General features: G+C 38.1%; 1 protein-coding gene across 5 annotated transcripts in view; it reads left to right on the top strand.

Moving 5' to 3' along the window:
• LOC121862263 (inactive rhomboid protein 1-like) overlaps positions 1-19,185 on the top strand; it is a 109,460-nt gene that overhangs the window by 22,716 nt on the left and 67,559 nt on the right. For 3 of the 5 annotated variants that reach the window (XM_042360371.1, XM_042360372.1, XM_042360373.1), the window contains exon 2: positions 17,304-17,570. In XM_042360371.1, coding sequence (XP_042216305.1) covers positions 17,304-17,570 — 267 coding nt within the window. Of the gene's footprint in view, positions 1-8,672; positions 8,829-16,505; positions 16,603-17,303; positions 17,571-19,185 lie in introns of those variants that run through there. The other 2 variants (XM_042360374.1, XM_042360375.1) reach the window with 2 other exon arrangements.

The raw sequence follows: 19,185 nt of genomic DNA, 5'->3' as shown, positions 1-19,185 counted from the left end.
TGAAAATCCAGCCAGGGAGAAGGAGACGAACCAACAGCAGGGGTGACAACAATATCAGGCAGGAGGTCGTGTTCCTGAAGGGCTCGGATGAGTGACCCTCGCCACTGTCTTCTAGATGGAGGTCGGTCTCGGACAGCAGTAGTCAAGTTGGTTTGGACATAGTTGCCCCTAGGATCCCGTAGAATGGAAACGGCAGTTTTTAGGTAAAACTCCTGGACACGATCCTGTAAGGGGGAAAGACCAAGTTCGGTATATAGAGAAGTAGAGCGTGTCCACTGAGGAGCCCCAAGGATGATACGAGCAGCTTTCCTCTGGATAACTTCGAGACGGTTGACAGCAGTCCGACTAATGTTGACGAGGGCAGGGGCGGCGTAGTCGACACAGGAACGGACAAAAGACTTGTACATGGTGAGAAGTACAGGGATGCTGGCACCAAGGGAACCCCTGCACATGGTAGAGAGGGGAGCGAGACGCCGAAAACATATGTCTCGAAGATAGCGGACTTCAGGGATCTGACAACGTGTGCGAGTTACATACACACCCAGGTATTTTGTCTCATTAACCCAGTCCAAGGGCGTTCCTGATAAGAAAAGGGGTGGAGGTACAACACGACCGTGCCACATGGCTTTTGTTTTCGCAGTTGAAAGAAGGAAACCAAGTGAATCACACTCTCTGGAGACCAGATCAAGGGCTTCCTGCATGCTGAGGTAGTCAGGGGCTTGGAGGAGGACATCGTCGGCATATCCTGAGTGGACAACTTCTGTCGGCCACGGGAGTGATGCATTATTCCCGTCTTTCTTACATTCAGTTCCAATCACTTCTCTCACTTATATTCTTTGTCTTCTCTTGTTTTCTTCATCTCTCCCAAATAATCCTCCTAAACCACATTTCTCCCCCATCATATTCTTTGTGTTTCTCTTTTCTTGTTCCCATCTTTCTCGTATCCTCTCAGTGTCAACTGCATCTCTCCTCCATCCTATTGTATTCCTCTTTTGTTTTCCACCTCTCTCCTGTCCCCAACCTCATTACTCCACCCTCTTCAGCGTCTTTCTCTCCTCCCCTTACCCTCCAGGCATTTCCTTATTAAACTATTCAAAGTATAATTATCATGGGTGAACTACTCTTTAATTGAACTCCCCAATGTGTGTTCCAAGCCTAGCATCTTCTTCCGGCGATCTTCTCAACTGCAAGCCCCATTTTCATGATTGCTTCTTGCTTTAAAGAACTCTTCGGGTTGATTGTAATACCCCATGGCTTTAGCACTACAAGCAAGTTCAGTTGATGAGGAAGAGCTAGGTAGCGTCATCAGCCAACACAGAAGGCATTTTATCTGCCTTTAACGTTCCTTGTAAAGATATCTTGGACGTCCCCTCACGTTCCCTCCTCCCCATCACAAACTTCCCTATACGGCTATCTGTCTACCTTTGTGGAAACTTTACCCTAGTTTTTACATGCCAACTTGAGCTGATTTACATAGGGAGTATACGACTTTCACAACTAGAACGGCCATAAGTTTCCCTTGTCACTTTTCGCCGCTCACATCTACTTTAATGATAATGACCAGCCGGTTTCTCAAAGGTTAGTGCTATAATTATTCCTTGTAACTGATAGTGTGAGGATGCACCCAGCTGGCTGACTTAAACATATAATTAATATACAAATATCATATAAGAATTATACTGGGACTCGATCTTGAATAGATGCGTTCACGTCACATTTTTTTACCTACCTTATTTACCTATTGACCACGCGGTAGGGCGGGAGGTAGGCCAGTGACCTATACAGGGCCTAGGGCGTCGTACTGTGTTAGTGACGATTAATCCTGATTTTGTGTGTAAAACAGCTGGTTAAATGCGTTAATGAATACTTTTACACTCATCGTTTATTATTATTATTATTATTATTATTATTATTAAAGTTGGTTGTGGTACCGTAATGCATTTCCCTTTGTTGAAATTTCATCCTTGTTTTCTACCATACGAAGGTAAAACAATGAAAACAATTTAACTTACTTGTTCACACATCATCTTGTTCGTCTTAGATAACATTCAAACAGTCTCATCTGAGGCTGGGTGACCATGGTCCACCATCCCAAACGTGTCCAGGTTGTCTTTACCATTTTACCCAGATTTTGTCTCCGGTCCCAACTTTTATTTTATTTTATCCATTCCAGTCTCTGCATTCCCCTGTCCCTCCCACCTTCATTGTAACCCATTAATATATTTGCATCTGTCGCCCATTTTATTATTAATAATATGGCCTTAGTATCTTATTTTCCTTTTTTCTGAAATATTTAATTGAGGTAAATAGATTAATAGATACTTGCTTATCTAATAATTTAAAATATTATGTTTTCATATCGTGGCGTTAATCAGCCATTGTGTGGTGAGTGTCTGCTGACTTCCGTAATGATCCATACATCACCTGATGTGTTCATATTCAGTTATACCATCAACTATATATACGGCAGGATATGTCGTTAGCAACAGTTATGTGAGGAAACCCTCAGGCAAGGACAGCAGGGCTACCACCATACTACAGGACCAACATGCATAATCCACTATCCCTCGTTCGTAGTGGTGTCATATTCTTTCACATAATCCGTGCGGTACTTTTTTAACTGTGTGTACAGGAGCACCGAACAACATGACTACAATACATACTGGATATGCTCAGGGCTGCCGAGAGCTGGTCAGGGCCCCAGGGAATGATAAATTAATGGGCCTTTGAACGATTTTAAACCATAATCTCTGACGTTTTTAGCGTTCCATTTAATTCGATTAACTTGTTTCATATGTTGGGTCAAGTGTCGAAATATTTTGATATCCTGTTTTGTTATCTACTCAACCAACGAACAACTGCAATATGTAGACTAATGAAGATAATACGTTAATTACTATTTATCTAATGTTAATTCGCGAATAAAAATTGTTTTAGTTAACGCATTTAGGTGTTCAAGCTGGGGGATTGGTGCGTGAGAGAGAGAGAGAGAGAGAGAGAGAGAGAGAGAGAGAGAGATTTAATAAGAGTGATAAATAAGCAAAAAACAAGTAACTGCCATCATCGTTATTGTACATACTACAGTTGATGGTTACTGCAATGAAGAAACAATATCAGATAACAGGGAATTGTGGATCATTTGCTAGCAACGGTGGATACTTGCCATAACTGTGTGTAATAATAATAATAATAATAATGACAATAATAATAATAATAATTTACGGTTTATGGAAAAAGTTCTGCAGCCCGAAGGCTGAAAATATACATTAAACAAAAATGACTTATTACATACAAACACATGGGGTAGGTGGGTCGTTTAACAAAAGTTTTCATTACTGAAAGGAGAAGGAACATGAATTAAACATACAAATTATTATAGTTTGCTGTTGATGGCCCGGGCTGGTCTCTTGCCGTGCTGTGAGAGGTTACCTAGGCCACGTGGTGCAGGTGTGTGTAATGGTCCTTTCATCTTGTAACTGGTCAGCGTTTATGCACTAACAGAGCGTAATCGTTGGTGTAAGTGAGGTGCTTCCCATCTGGAGTACTGTCAACCCCGTCTGGTCCCTGAGATATGCTAGGGATTGTCAGTTGATTGAAAATGTCCAAAGAAGGGCCACCAGACTAGTGCCTGCACTACGGCACCTCAGCTACCCTGGGAGATTAGAGCGCCTGAACTTACCTAGCTTATACTACAGACGGGCAAGGGGAGACCTAATTGAGGTGTATAAACATCTCAAAGGGCACTACTCAGTCGAGTGTCCTTACTTGGAGCTGGCGATCGCTCGCCCCACAAGGGGTCACAGCTCAAGGTTGAAGGAGCAAGTCCAGAAAACTGTTAGGGCAAACTTTCTTGGAGTGAGAGTTGTGAACTCTTGGAACAGCCTGCCAGAGAGTGTTGTGACGGCACCGAGTGTGAGCTGTTTCAAGACCAGACTTGACCAACACTGGAGCAGGTTCAGATACATCCAGGAGTCGGTGCTTGCCCAGTACTTGTCAACAGTGCGTAACAGAGACGTGACCGACCGCCCAAGCGGCTAACGAGCCGATCTGTGGCGAAGAGGATAAAAGTAAATAGCAAAATAAATATTATCTCGTTATTTCGTCAGGGGGTTCAAAGTTAGGGTTTGTAAGTGTGTTTCTGGCCCGTTAACCAGATGACACTAACAACACGATCATTTGCATCCTGATAACCCACTCAAACAAATTTTACACCAGTTGGGGGTAGTCATTTCGAATCTTATGAAGATGAGGCACCCCAGCTTATTTAACCTGAAGATTAAGCACACGAACATATTTTGAAATAATCCAGGGTACTTAATCTTCACTTGATTCGGAGTTCAGGAAACCCAAGGTGGTGGTAGGAACAGTACATTTACAACACGCAACAGTTTGGACAACAGTTTATTCTAGTTTAAGTTAGTGTTTGTGAGTGTTCACTTGTATGCTAACTGTCCTTACCGTACCAGTCCAGTTACTCCAGTAGTATAGTGTGGGGGGGGGGGGGATGAAAAGTCAGCTGCTAAGTCAGCCCAACGGCCTTGTCATGACTAGAACACATTCCAGACCCCGGCACCTACAGTGTAGAGTGGAGCCAGGCACGTGACCTTGGAATGTGCTGTCAAACTTATTACTTCCTCACATCTTATTTCACATTTCTCTTTATACTGTTAATAACTAAGATTGGTAATGGAAAATGGTCATTAGGAAAAGGCTGTGTCCCAATTTAGGATTAAGAATTAAATGATATGGTTTCTTTGCTTAACCAAAGCAGTTAAAAACTCACCACATAAGTAAATGGATGAAATTATAACTTAAAGAATTTTCATTGTTATTGATTTAGAAACAACTGTAAGGTGCATTCAAGTTTATGTAAAGAGACAGTAATATGGTGGAACAGTAGTAACCCGCGCTATGGGTTCAGTCCCGAGCCGGCAATGTGATATGGGTGACAGTCCAGGCACTGGCAGAGGGGGGGAGGGGCAACAGGGGCATGAGCTCCCCCTTCCCCAATTTTCCCCTTAATGCCTCAAAATTGCCCCCCCCCCTTTTTTTTACAAACAATTGATTAATTGTGTAGTTTTCAACAGTTTAAATTCAGCGTAATAAAGCCTATTGTTCTAAAACAAATAGTTATTAAGTGACATAGTCTAGTTAAATATTACCATGTAGTAAGTCCCTTATTAGGAAATTGAATGATAATAATTAACTAGACGACAACTTATAAATTTACTCGTATAGTACTACCATGGGTGCCACCTACGTTGCTCGCCTCCTGTCTACAGTAGATTTGTTTTTTAAGATTGCCCCTGAGGGGGCTAGTTTATTGGGCACCCCCTTACATTCTGTGCAAGGTGAAGCGCAGAAGCGTTTACAACACCCATCTGGTATATTTTCGCCCCCCAGGCTCCGTTGTGGATCGATTGATTTTGCCGCTTACAGCGGCTAGTTTATTGTGCATCCCACTCATCCTGTGAGCGGTAGCACAAAAGGATTACAGAGTAGAGTTTACAACGGGCCATAATAATTAACTTCCGTGGTCAGGATATTATGGCACTGAATGTTACACAGTATTTAACTTACATTATTTGATTGGTTCTATACATAAAGGGTAACTTATTCACAACTGCGTGAGTACTGGCGTGTGAGGCAGTATGTCTGGCCTCACACTTTGTTATTCACATTTGCGTGAGAAGTATTCAAGCACATTGTGTATTTGGTTCTATACATGAGAACTGATATAGTTACTAAGTGCAAAAAAGTGGATACATTCTTAATATGTCGGCTATCTTGCTATTAGAGATGAAGTGTTGTGCCATTTCACACACAGTGTGCTTAGACCTGTCCCTAAAAGGTTCTATCTTCACACAGTCGAGGACGTAGTGTTTAAGTGTGTGGCCATATGTCTGGCGCACACTTAACATTTAGTCTTGTTTACATCTGCTTGAAGAACATACCGCCAGAGGTACTTATATCCTAACTTTAATATAGCAGTTACAACATCTTGTAAGCTAGTGATCTTGTTACTTGCTCCATATACATGTTTCACTTGATACATCTCATCATGGTAAACTAGTACCTGTTTGCACTTGTCTACTTGCGTCAAATTCACCAATAAGTTCTTTCCTAATTACAGTTTTAAGGGTTCTTTTTGACAGACCCAAATTGTATTCAACAGTGTCTTTGTTAGACACGAGTTTGGCGATGGCCTCAACCCTGTCATGTTTCACGAGGCCTATTTCTAAGATGATTATTCAGACAAACCTTGCTGTGAGGCAGAAATCTCAGAAAATCTGACTGGAACAGCTCAACAAAGAGGCCCATACAGTGCTGTGTTTAGTTCCAGTAACAAATGAAATGAATCATCATTCAGAGTATGGTATACTGTGATTATTTATGTTAGACTGTCTCGAAAGATTGTTCTGCGCAATCACGACTATTATCTCAAGATGGCTAAGCCGTAAGATGCGACTGTATGGGAAGCACATTGCTCGGGAAGCATATGCCAGTGCTACCATAATAGTATGTGGTCTACCGAGCTGGATGCGGTCTACCGAGCTGGACTACCTAACCCAGTGGTTCTCAACCTGGGGGCCATGGCCCCCAAGGGAGCCACGGCGAGAATTTAGGGGAGCCACAGCGAGCTGTTATAAATTGTACGTTTCCAAATAATGTTGGGAATCTGAATTAAACAAAACTTGTATTACTTATTTTGACTTGGCAGAAGAGAATTTTCATTCTTTTTTTGTCATTTTATTTAATCATAACAACAATACAATTTTAATATTTACATACTCTGGTGCTAATTTTTTTTAACTTTTTTACGGATTATTTAAGATTTCACAGGTCCAGTCCCTGTCTGTGTGACAGACGCTTGACCGAGCTGCTGAACTGACTTGTTCAGTACGTGTCCGTGTGTCATCTCTTTGCAAGTGGTGATAGGACCCAATTATCTCAGTCTGTCCTGGGATACCATCACGAAAGCAGTGGAGTGTATTGTCTCTGAACCATATATTGTGTTTGAGCTCGACTCAAAAGCATAATATACTCTGTAATTGGTGTTACTTAATTTGTTTCATAATTCATGTGGTCGCTGCTTTACGTGGGTGAAATATTTGTACACTTCCTTTATTAATTATTTCCTTATTTATTGGTGCCATTGTTGTTCATACTCATTCTTTACTTATATAATCCTACCATTTTTAGTGCTAAATTGGTATGACTCACTATTCTTATCATTCTTCCAAGTTGGGCAGTGCTTGTCAAAGGAGGCGTGTTCTTGCTTACAGGAAGTACACTTCAGCTTGCTAGCTTGAGTGTGAATGTTTAACTGTGTGCATGTTTGTGTATGACTGTATGTGTGCTTTATGTGTGAGTGCATGGGCGTGTTATGGATGTGAATGTGTTTTTTCCATTCTAACTCCTGTCCTATTTATCTGTCCTTCTTTATCATTCTTTAGTCTTAATCACTTGTCTGTTTGTCTGTTATGGAAGAAAAATGAAGGAGGCCACGAGGATGTTGAAAATTCCTCAAGGGGGGAATGGAGTGAAAAAAGTCCAAACCTAACTTATATATCTTAAACTAACCTAACCTAATCCAATATATCTAAAACTAACCTAACCCAATTTAACCTAACCTGTCTTTACCCAACCTTACGTAGTTTAGGTTAGGTTAATGGATGCTACAGAGTAAATATCCTGGTTGACCACTCCAGCTCGGTAGACAGCACCAATAGGCCTGTGTGGGGACTTGGGAGGATATGATAAAACCAAATCTTGTGGCCTTTGCACGGAGGAAAGGCTGTCGGACTTTAGTGCTTTTCTGAGAGAATATGTGAAATGTTCTCTGCTCATTGCCAGTATTTCTAACAGTGAAAGATTTCATTTGGTTTATCCATTGTTTAGTTGTAAAATAACATTAAAAAATATTGTGAAGGTGAAATGAATGTGTGCGTCTATTCTCTGCATCTATAAAAGGGTATGATCTCATGGTAAACACTGATTCTGTATAATATTAGTCATCATTTCACCATTTGTCAGCTTAATAGCCGTTGAGGTTGGTCGGTTCTTTGTTGTGACCTATATTGTCCATCTGCTCCACCCACCTGAATGCCACTAGTTAACCAAATATATCTATGTTGTCATTAGCATCGAATAAAAATGTGAGATCCATATGACGATGGTCAGTCATGTTTCAATTTAAAAATAAGAAATTATAATCATAGCGAACTGATACTCTCGGTTATCAGCTCTGATTAATGCGATAATTAGTCAACAGCTCTCGACTCTTACAGTACAGTAGTTTCAACACATCAAGGTTCATTATGTTTATGGCAGTACTATTGTTATAAGCTTAAAATCAAATAAAAAATCACTGTGTTCAGAGACTTCCCGAGTCAGCTGAGTAAGAGTTAAATTAAGCCATCCCAAAATATACCAACTGACCATGTTGGTAATTTAGATGTTGGTAACTCTGATGCAGTAAACGCATGTGCCAAACGTTTTATATACCAGGCCATTTTTTTATTGAAACTGTAATTTATATAGCTCTTACCATAGATATTTGGCTTTATGTTAATTAAGTGGCATATATTTGGATTAGTTGAGAACACCGATGAGGCTTTAGATTAATTATGTAAGGCTATGTGGCACCGTGTATACGAGGTTTGTTTTGCTCACAGATGAATAACCCGACAATTTGTATCGAGAGACTGCTGATCACCACAGTTCTCTCACCATGACGCAGTTTCACCTTGGCAGCTTGTAAATTTAAGCTCTGGAGTACGTCGAGCACCTAAACTCTCTGAAAAAATGGAGAAAGATAATCCAAAGTAAGTGTAAATACGTGTTGTATATACAGGGGAATGACCTTTGTGATACATTACTACTCCAGGCTTGTAACACTTGAGTGATGTCAGTTTTAAATTGAGATAATAATTGAAATTAACTTTTTATTTATGCTCTTTGCCCGTTTGTGCTGTGCTCCACGCAACGTTGTCCTTCAGATTTAACTGTTACTTGGTTCATGACAACCAGGCCAAGGTTAAAATATTACAAGGGTAATTACGATGGGATGAGGGAGGAGATGAGGGGTACCCACTGGCCTGACTAAGGTACAAGAATACAGACTATGCTGAATATCATAGCTAGTAAAGTTAACCGTTTGATCGATAAATATATACCCAAGAACCAAACCCAGTGCCTCTAGGAATACAAGGAGACCACTACACGTGAACCATGCGAGTCAAAAAAAATAAATAATCGAGAAGTGGGTGAGGACAAATAATGAGCAGGACAGGAGGATGTATGCCAGATCCAGGAACCAACCAAAGTCAAAGTGTAGAACGTTTGAAAAGGGGTAAAATTGTCATTTTGGTCAGCCCGAAATTTTTGGGATTTTAAGCTTTGGAATCAATAGTTTAGAGAATTCTGAGACACTTTTCTTCTCTGGCATTTCTTCTGCTCATGATTACTTTAAGAGAAAATTGCAAAAAAAAAAAACATTGAAAATCGTCATATTTTTTCTAAGTTGTTGGAAGTTGACATTGTTTTTCTGATGTTTTTTTCATGTTTTGAACGAATCTGACCTTCCTTACTAACGCTAAACACACCTAACCTAACCTATGTAAAATTATCGTTTCGGTTATCCAGCTATTTTTAGGATTTTAAGTTTTGGAATTAGTAGTGCTTACCTACCTTGATTAGAATCGGATGACTCGGAGTCAATGGGGTCATCATCCTCCTCATCATCCACAGATGCACTGGACCAAAGGTGTTTGTCAGCTTTATAGCTACAGGGCTGATTCCAATTCATGCAAGTAACCTCAGTTGGTAAAACTCTGTGTTCATGGAGAAATTTCAATGCCTCGCTGTCCTTATCGTAATGTTTTATGTGAAATCTTGTGATGGCTTGGAAGTAATCTACATCGCAGCCATTGCACAAGGAGGACATCTAGGAAGTAAATTCAAATTCAATGGGGTTGCAGCAGGGGGCCTATACCAAGCTGTTATTGGTTGATCCAAAATCATACCCACCAATTAACATGTCAGATTCTTCCAAAGAACAACTGCACATGTGTCATACTCTAGTGCATACGTAATGCAGCTTACAAACAAACTCATGAACATACATGAGCTCTCTGGGACGGTGGTAACATCAACAAGAACTTAAAAAATACTACGATTTTCCAAAAATTTATTGCGATTTTCTCTGAAAGTAAACATGAGCGGAAGAAATGCTATAGAAGAAAAGTACCTTGTACCTGAAAAGAGTTCCAGAGGCGGATTGTGAGTACGACTGAGGCAGTTGTATGTCTGGGTGGTTGTAGGTCAAGTATGCCGTAAGTCGAGGAGTAGCTGTATATGTACTGTACTAGCTATACAGTACAGTACAGGTGCTCCTCTACTTAAGAACGTTCAACTTATAAACTTTCAGAGATACAAACATCATCACTGAGGGGGTTACCTGCCAGAACAGGTGTTTAATGTGGATGAGACTGGATTATTTTGAAGAAAATTCCAGATAGAACAAACATTACCTAAGAGGAGAAGTGTGAGCCAGGTTTTAAGGCTGTAGTAAGGGGAATAGCTGTACTAAATAACAATAATCTTTTCATTTTTTACAATATGTTTGGTATCTACAAAAGTAAAGTTGGACTTACAAACAATTGGACTTACAAACAAGCCTCAGGAACGTAACTCGTTCGTAAGTAGAGGAGCACCTGTGTACTGTATGTATCTGTGTGTTTGTGTTTGCAGGCATATGTTATATAGATGTGTGTATGCAGGTGTATACTATGTAATGTCATTATGTGTGTATGTGTTTGTAAGTTCTGTATGACTGAATAGATGCTTAGGTAGATGTGTCTAACAGTTATAGTAATGGTAAGTAAAATTAGTCATTATCATCATCACTCTTGCAATTAAATAATACTACACAGTACAGTACTGTACTCCACACAAATGTTCTGTTTAAGACAGCTCAGTGGAATGTTTAACCTTACAAAATCCTCATTAAATTGAAGGTTCCAAGTGTTCCCTGAAGAAGGCAGTGATGGGTAGGGAAACACCCGGTAACACTGAAGTCCATTTATTAACGGATTGGAGAAATACAAGTGGTGACTAGCGTGTGCCATGCACGAGGCACGGAGTCAGACTGAGACTGCCTTGCCATATGGCAGCCTCGGGGCAATGTTGCCACATAACACGTGCAGTGTTGCCACGTGATTACATATATAAATGCTACTCGGCACAGTAGCTTAGATACATAACCTACATAAATTACAATACTGTACTGTATTATACCATGGATTTTTGTTATTTCAGGAAGTTCACTGGTCTGAGTGAAAATTATTCCCATAGATCTAATGGGCTGTTAGGGTTAGTTTCAAATACTGTAGAGTAAGTCTTGTTTCAGAACACTGCATTGTACTCAACTGCCTTCAGTTCTCCAGCTTTAAGATTAGGTATTCATTGACATTTAAGTGGGCTGGGATAGCTCCAGGCATAAACCAGTGACCCTTAGGACAGGAAATAAGTATCTTATTCTCTTGACCAATGTAAACCACAATGGGATGTATACCCTTTAAGGACTCTAATGAAAATAGACTTTTAACAACTTTTTGGGGCTATTCTTGGTTGAATTGACTTAGTCTTTACCATTAATTGAGGTCCTACACTATGTACTGTACAGTACAGTATAAGTTTACCCATTGTGACACTGACTGATAATCACCACCATTCAGTGGTGTGAAGTTGAGAGAACACTACACAATAAAAGTAAACATAACCCATCTGAGCAAGCCACTGTCAGAGTGACCTGGGCTCTACATCAAATTAAAATATACCATCTATAAATGTGTCTGATATTAGCATGAATGAATCATTGAATGGTGGCAGTACAGTACTGTAATTGCCTTTTTTTGACACTGATCATTGGTTCATTCCTGATAAAATCAGATGTAGCTTATTAATTGTTTTTCATTGGTACAATAGTGGTCTAAACTAGCATTTGGTGCAAGAATCAAACCCTTGACTGAAGCTAAAGGAGTTTATCTCAGTAATTTGGAGAATACAGTATAGTATACTGTACAGTATACTGTAGTACCTTATATTTTAAATAATAACAAAGAGGTTATACTTGGCTATAGAATGTATCCTGTAGAATATATCCTTTGCATCTTGGAATTTTTTTTAAAGATTTATTCTGCAAGAAAATCAATAATGCGTTGAGAAAACCATATTGTGCTTTAGGATATTCATGACTTAACAAGGTTCCTCATTTTATTTTCATAATTCTGTCAAGAAAAGACAGTACTGTACAGTACAATAAATGAGCATACTGTAAACCAAGAGGGTCAAATCATGTACGTACTGTATATTTAAAGCGAGATTTTGGAGTTTATTTTAATACTGTATACAGTACATACAGTATTCAGTACTGCACTGTATTGTACTATTAAAAATGCAGTACACTTGTTATTTTGGGGGTATTTTAAGGCATTTATAAGGTAAGGTGAAAGTGGATCCAATAGGTTTTGTTCTTTAGGTAAAGTACTGTAGCTCACTGATTACACAAGTAGGCAGAGTGGCCAACCCTACACTGACAGCGTTCAATTCCACAGCAGTAAAGTTGGGTACAGTACTGTACACAACTATGTGGAGTGAGGATGCCCCGAGTATGAATCAGTGACTCTAGTGACAGGAGACTAGTACTGTATTGTACTATATTCATTTGGCAAAAGGCAGTTAATATATAATTCTTTGGTACTGTAGATAAAACTATCAAGTACTTTACGAGAGCATATAAAGGGAAGTAATTAGGTGATAATCATGAATTAGTAGAAAGTGACACAAAAAGGTTTAGTATACTGTGCTGTGATTTATAACCTAGATCTGAAATGTACAGCAGACTATACCATGCTGTATGTAGTTCTTTTTTGCAGTGGGTACTAGAATCCAGATAATTTATAATTAGTGTATATACCTACAGTTATCAGTATCGTTAATACAGGTTGACAACCCTTTATCCGAAATTCCGAAAACCGAAAGTTTTTTTTTGTGGAGCAATTTTTTTTTTTTTTTTTTTTTACAGGGATTAGCCCACCCAGGCATAGATCACTGACCCACATCGGGGCCTGGGGAGCGAAAATGTAATAGTAATACTAATTATAATAATAATAATTATAATTATTCATAGTAAATAAAAATTTTAATTATAAAATATACCAAATTAAAATAATAATGATAATAATAATAAAATATAATAATAAAATTTATAATAATAATAATAACAATAATACTGTATTAATAAAATAATAATAATAATAAAGAAATACAAGAATGAAAAAAGATAAAAAAAGTGAGAAACGCGACCTAGACCTATGAATTATTATTATTATTATTATTATTATTATTATTATTATTATTATTATTATTATTATTATTATTATAATTGTTATTATATTTTCTCTCCTCAGGCCCCAATGTGGGTCAGTGACTTGTGCCCAGGTGGGCTAATACAGTGGGGTATGCTATAACGAACGTAATTGGCTCCAGAACCTCGTTCGTTATAGCATTCGTTCGTTATAGGATTAATCCGTTCCAGGCCCCCAAATACAACCACTTAACACTGAAAAAATTCTGTGGAAAATGTAAAAAATACGGTACTTTACCTTACCCTAGTGTTATTCAGCATGCAGGTACCCCTAAACACTGGCACATCACTATCACTTCCACTGGGAGTCTTGGCTTTAAGGTCCTCAAACAATTGTCTGGCCTTCTCACAAATTATAGCTTCACTAATGTTACCACCTGCCATTTCTTTCTCCTTTATCCACACTAAGAGTAAATTTTCCATCTCTTCAATCACATTACACCATGCTTTGCTAAGTCTAAAGATTCCCTTAGCCACTTGCACAGTTTTTAACTCCTCTTTATTCTTCAAAATCGTACATATATTCGATTTAGCCATCCCATATTCATCACTAAGTTTCGCAATGCTTCTTCCATTCTCAAGTTTCTTTATAATTTCTTTCTTAGTTTCAAGGGCTATTAGCTTTCTCACTCGCTTTGGACGACTCATTGTTACAATTGTATACTTGTATAACAAAATAGTTATACAAATAACGCCAATTTCCACACCAAAAGACGAAATTTCAACAATAACAGTGGTGCACTGGCTACACAATGAGACAAAGATGGCGCCTGACGCTCTTGTTGTGGGTCGCGGTACAACAATATTCATGCGCCAGGCGAAATAGTCCCGTATTCATCCGCGTTCGTTGTAGGAGTTGCGTTCGTTATAGCATTCTCAATTTTATAGGTAAAACCGTTCGTTATAGGAATATTCATAGTAGGATCCGTTCGTTATAGCATACCCCACTGTACACACACACACACACACACAAAAAAAAAAAAATAAATAAAAAACTAACTAACTAACCATTCTGAAAACCGAAAAATTCCAAAATGCCTCTGGCCCCAAGGATTTCGGATAAGGGATTGTCAACCTGTATTCATATTAATGTTATCCTGGAAAAAGGTAGTGTATTGCTACATTGAGAATAGTTATTATTATGGGGAACAAGGAAGAGGTACACAAGACAGCCACAGCCTGACCCTGTGTTGATGGTGCCAAAAACTGTGGAGCACTGTGAATATACCTGGCACTCTTTCATTAATTCTCAGTGCCACTACAGTACTGCATTTCACTTGATGGATGGAGACTTTTTATTGATGTGAATTTAAATATTCTTATGTATGGGTGAGAACCATGGACACTCAGCAGACACCAGGAAGAGGTTGAAAGCCTTTAAAATGTGAGGTTTTAGACAAATGCTAAGAATAAGTTACACTGACATGAAAACAAATGAAGAAATACTAAGATTAGCAAAAATTTCGAAAAACATGTATAGAAAAATAAAAATGAGATACTGTTCTTTGGTCATATAATTAGGGGATGAGGGGATAATAACAGAGATATTAATGGGCAATGTTGAGGGTAGGAGGGCCAGGGGAAGGTAGAGAGTGGGGTGGGTGAATGAAATTAAAAACTGAGTCCCCAGAGATATATAAAACCTTAGGGGGTTGGTGAAAACGGCCTGAGAACAGTTTAGAGAGGAAGACTGGTCGCCAACCCTTAGATATGAGGACGGTACTCTGATTGAGTGATACAATATATCTGTTCATTTAAAGAAAGTTTGTGTATACAGTGCACAATAGTTTTTCATCTTCTTTAATGTGTGATATTAGAGTACAGTACTGTACAGTACTCATTTTATATTCAGAAATTTTATTCTAATAATAAATATTATACTGTACAATGTGTGGGTCATTAATGGGATCTTACAATATACACTATACTGTATTATGAATCATCACATGGTTCTGTATTTGTGTGTGAAAAATTTGATTACCTGTAAGTATACAATACAAATAAGTACTGCACCACTGTACAGTTCAATTTAACGGAGTTTATGTACAGTATTTAAAAAAAGTGTCGGTTCACATTGTGAAACATCATGAGACCACAGATGATAGATATTGGGACATATTTTATTTTGGTACATACAGTAGTTTAGCATAAGTAATGCAATGTGTATTTATTTTGGCATAATTAATATGAAGTTCAGTCACCAAATGTAGTAGGATCAGTATGCCACAGAGCCACGCACACCAACCTCCCGGGACATCATGAGTTGCATGTAGCATTTTGGAAGTCAGCGGACCCATCCTGGCAGATACTTTTTTTTAAATACTTTATAGTATTATGTCATTAATGAAAGAAAATAATATAATTGATCATTAATTCTTGACATTAATTGATACTGGTGAACAATAAGGGTGTGTACTGTACTGTGCTCTAGTCCCTTGTGTTCAGGGGGTGTCTGTGCTGAATATAATAATGAAAGTGGGGTCCTGCAGTGGAGGCGTTAATAGTAATAATGTTTAATAGTTTATTGAAATAATATGTGATGATAAAACTTATTGAGTACATATGGTGAAATTGGGGGTCACTTGATAACCATACTTTTTAATACTGTACCGATAAGCAGCAGCCAAACACAGTGAGTACCGCACTGGCTGTACATATACTGTAATATTTTTTAAGGATTAATGTTACACTGACTTATAAATTTGTGTTCATACTTGGACTGCAGATACAGTACTGTAATTGAGTAAGTACAGTAATTGATATTAAACAAAATTGTTACCATAGAATCCTTTTACACTGAACATATATTTTCCATGTGCTCCCAGATGCTAATTTTAAACATGGTGAGACCTGTACTTCCCATGCGGATTCTGCAAAATTAATAATTTTTATTAAATTTATAATTGGAATTTCTCATTGCTCCTTTTAACTATAAATTTTTTTCTGGTAGTATAATTTACAGTATATACTATACAGTAGTAATGTCATACTGTAATAGCTATTTTCGTGATGGTGGGAAGTATGTGTTTCCTGGCTAACTGATATGTTATCTTAGATAAGGTACTATGTGACAACACTGAAGCGTATAACTGAAGACAGCACTAGTGCTCTGGCAGTTATAGCTACATTACACACACTGATCCGTTGAACTGTCTTGGAATTACTGCACAGTACAGTATTTATATATAAATATTTGGTATTGAAGTATTAATTATATTTTACAAGAAAACGTCTCACATTTGAAAAGTATCTAGCACTTATTTTAGAAATTTCATTAGTGGTGAACATGTCATTACCTGTCCAGAATTGTTGCTTGAATTTCTTCCTTTGTCATGTAGTGTTCATCATTAAAGTTAGAGGTACTGTACTGTACTTACGATATGCTTAGTGCCATACATTTTAACTACAAACCAAAGTTGCAGTTTTTTGGAGAATTTGATTTTGAGTTGAAAAAAATCTACCACTGTAATGGTATTAGCTGTTGAACATTCTTTAAGTTCTCCTCATATGTTTTATTTTAGGTTTTTAGCTTTTATTGTGTAGTTCTTTTTGTATTTATCTGTCCTCATTTACCTTTACTGGACGAAGTTATACATTTCATGTACTTTTGTGGGTTGTCAGTGCCACTGATGATACATAATGTTGAATTCTTGTGTGTTACCCTTAGTAATGAAAGAGTAAAATACTGTACTTTATTGTTTTCACATTATCTCTGGTAAGGCTTATTGTAGAGGTTTGGTATTTGCTTGTTCCTGAGTGTAGAAACCTATGGGTAAGTGAGTGTATTAATTTTCTATTTTATTACAAAAAATTGTCATATCCAACTGCTCAATAAATGGTTATGCTAATACAAGATGTTTCTTCTTTGTAGGCGGATAGTGCCGGTCAGTCGGCCGGAGGGCCAGCGGACTGTCAGCGCTCCAGCATCAACACTCGGCCCTTCCCTCGCTGCAGCTGCTGTCAACCGGCAACAACATCAACCACAATCCCATCCCCAGCCCCACCAGCACTCATACTCTCAACCTACCCATTCTCAAAGTGTACCTGCAGCCACATCAACTAGCACCTCCATGACCACAGCCACTACCAAGCCACACACCCTCTCCAGAAGCATGTCTCGGAAAGAGCAAGTCAAAGCGTAAGTAGTCCTTTTGAGTTTCATTTTGATTAGTATTATTAAAAGATTATCATACATGTGTTTGAATTAAATAAATATCAGACACACCCCTGTAATTCATACTATTGGAGACAATAGATAAGTAAGGGATTATAAGCTTGGAGCTGAGGAGTTCAAGGCTTTGGTTGAGTGCCATATAGGCTGTGTTCTCGCATATACTGTACATATCTGGATCAGGAACATTGATAATAATTTTATAATACAGTACATATTGTTCTAATAAAAGAGGATCTCATTGCCTTAAAATGATAGATTTGTAGCATTGTTCTGTTGAAGTGGACATTTTCATCATACCAAAAGAAGTACCCAGTACTGTACATATAAATGCTGTACCTGTGAATCTGCCTGTGTTGTGAAGTTAAAGTGGTGCTGGAAACATCTCCAAGACAAGTGGCATGCAAAATGGGAGAGTTGTAATAGTGTACTGGGCCCATGACAAATGAAAATGTAACTCAGTTGTTGATATGTTTCTGCAAAAAGATTATACTTCAGGTATAACGACCATATCCAGTTCATACTATACATGATATCTAGACTGAATTGCTTAGGGCTGAACAGTGTTTAAATTATGGATGTTTTAAATCATAGATAGTTTACTAACCTTGTTACACAAAAGTAACCCAGACACAGTACTGCATGCCTTCAATGCAGTATTGTTTAAGCCATTGTAAACAAGTTTATTACGGTCAGCCCACCTGGTTTGATGCATGGTTCAGTGTTTCTCATGCCATTTTTTTAATCACTCGGCATACAAATTTTAATAGCTTTTCACATTGCTCCTTGATATTTTATACCATAAACTGTAGCTGTGTGCTAAAGCTATCTCAGGTTAGGCACCAACTCACCTAAATCTACTTTTTTGTAGAATTTCAACATTTTGCATAATGGTAAATATAAAATGCTACCTTTTTACAACACTGCACATAGCACTATCACTTCGACACTTGTTGGGTCCCATTATAAGGCAGAATAAAAGCAAAGACCACAGAAATAGGTAAGAATAGCATGAAACCGTCAAATTCAAAATGGTAAACACTAACGAAAGGGCAATGTCGGTTTACAGAAAACACAGTAGCAATCTTTGAAAACTTATCCACCAGTTTGGTTGAAATTACATATGCACAGGCATTTGAAATTCTATATACCCCAGTATTTCTGGAATTTGGGACAGGAAATCATGTTCTGTACTGTACAGTACAGAATTTTGAAAGTAATTAAGAAGGTTACTACAGTACTTTATTTCTTTAAAAAATTGACAGAATCTTCACTCATGATTTTTTTTTTTATTGCATACAATTCAAAATGGTAGAATAACAAAGAAAGACAAAGTAATATTTAAAAATGTATAACTGCATCTTAATACAGTTCAGTACTTCTTTGGAACATGGTATATACTGTACTCTCTTTAACAACATTCAGTGAAGGAGGCCATACAGGTAAACTGTTATTATAGCAGATAAAACAGACCTGATCCTGAGGTAAGGTTTGGTTGATCTTATCATTTACTCTTATAAATATATCTTAATGTTGCAAGCCTCTACCATGAGTTGTTGATGAGACTATGATTTCCTAAAAA

This window comes from Homarus americanus, unplaced genomic scaffold (assembly GCF_018991925.1).
Source record: "Homarus americanus isolate GMGI-L3 unplaced genomic scaffold, GMGI_Hamer_2.0 scaffold31037, whole genome shotgun sequence".
Taxonomy (NCBI): Eukaryota; Metazoa; Arthropoda; class Malacostraca; order Decapoda; family Nephropidae; genus Homarus; species Homarus americanus.
This window is presented reverse-complemented; position numbering and strand designations above follow the sequence as displayed.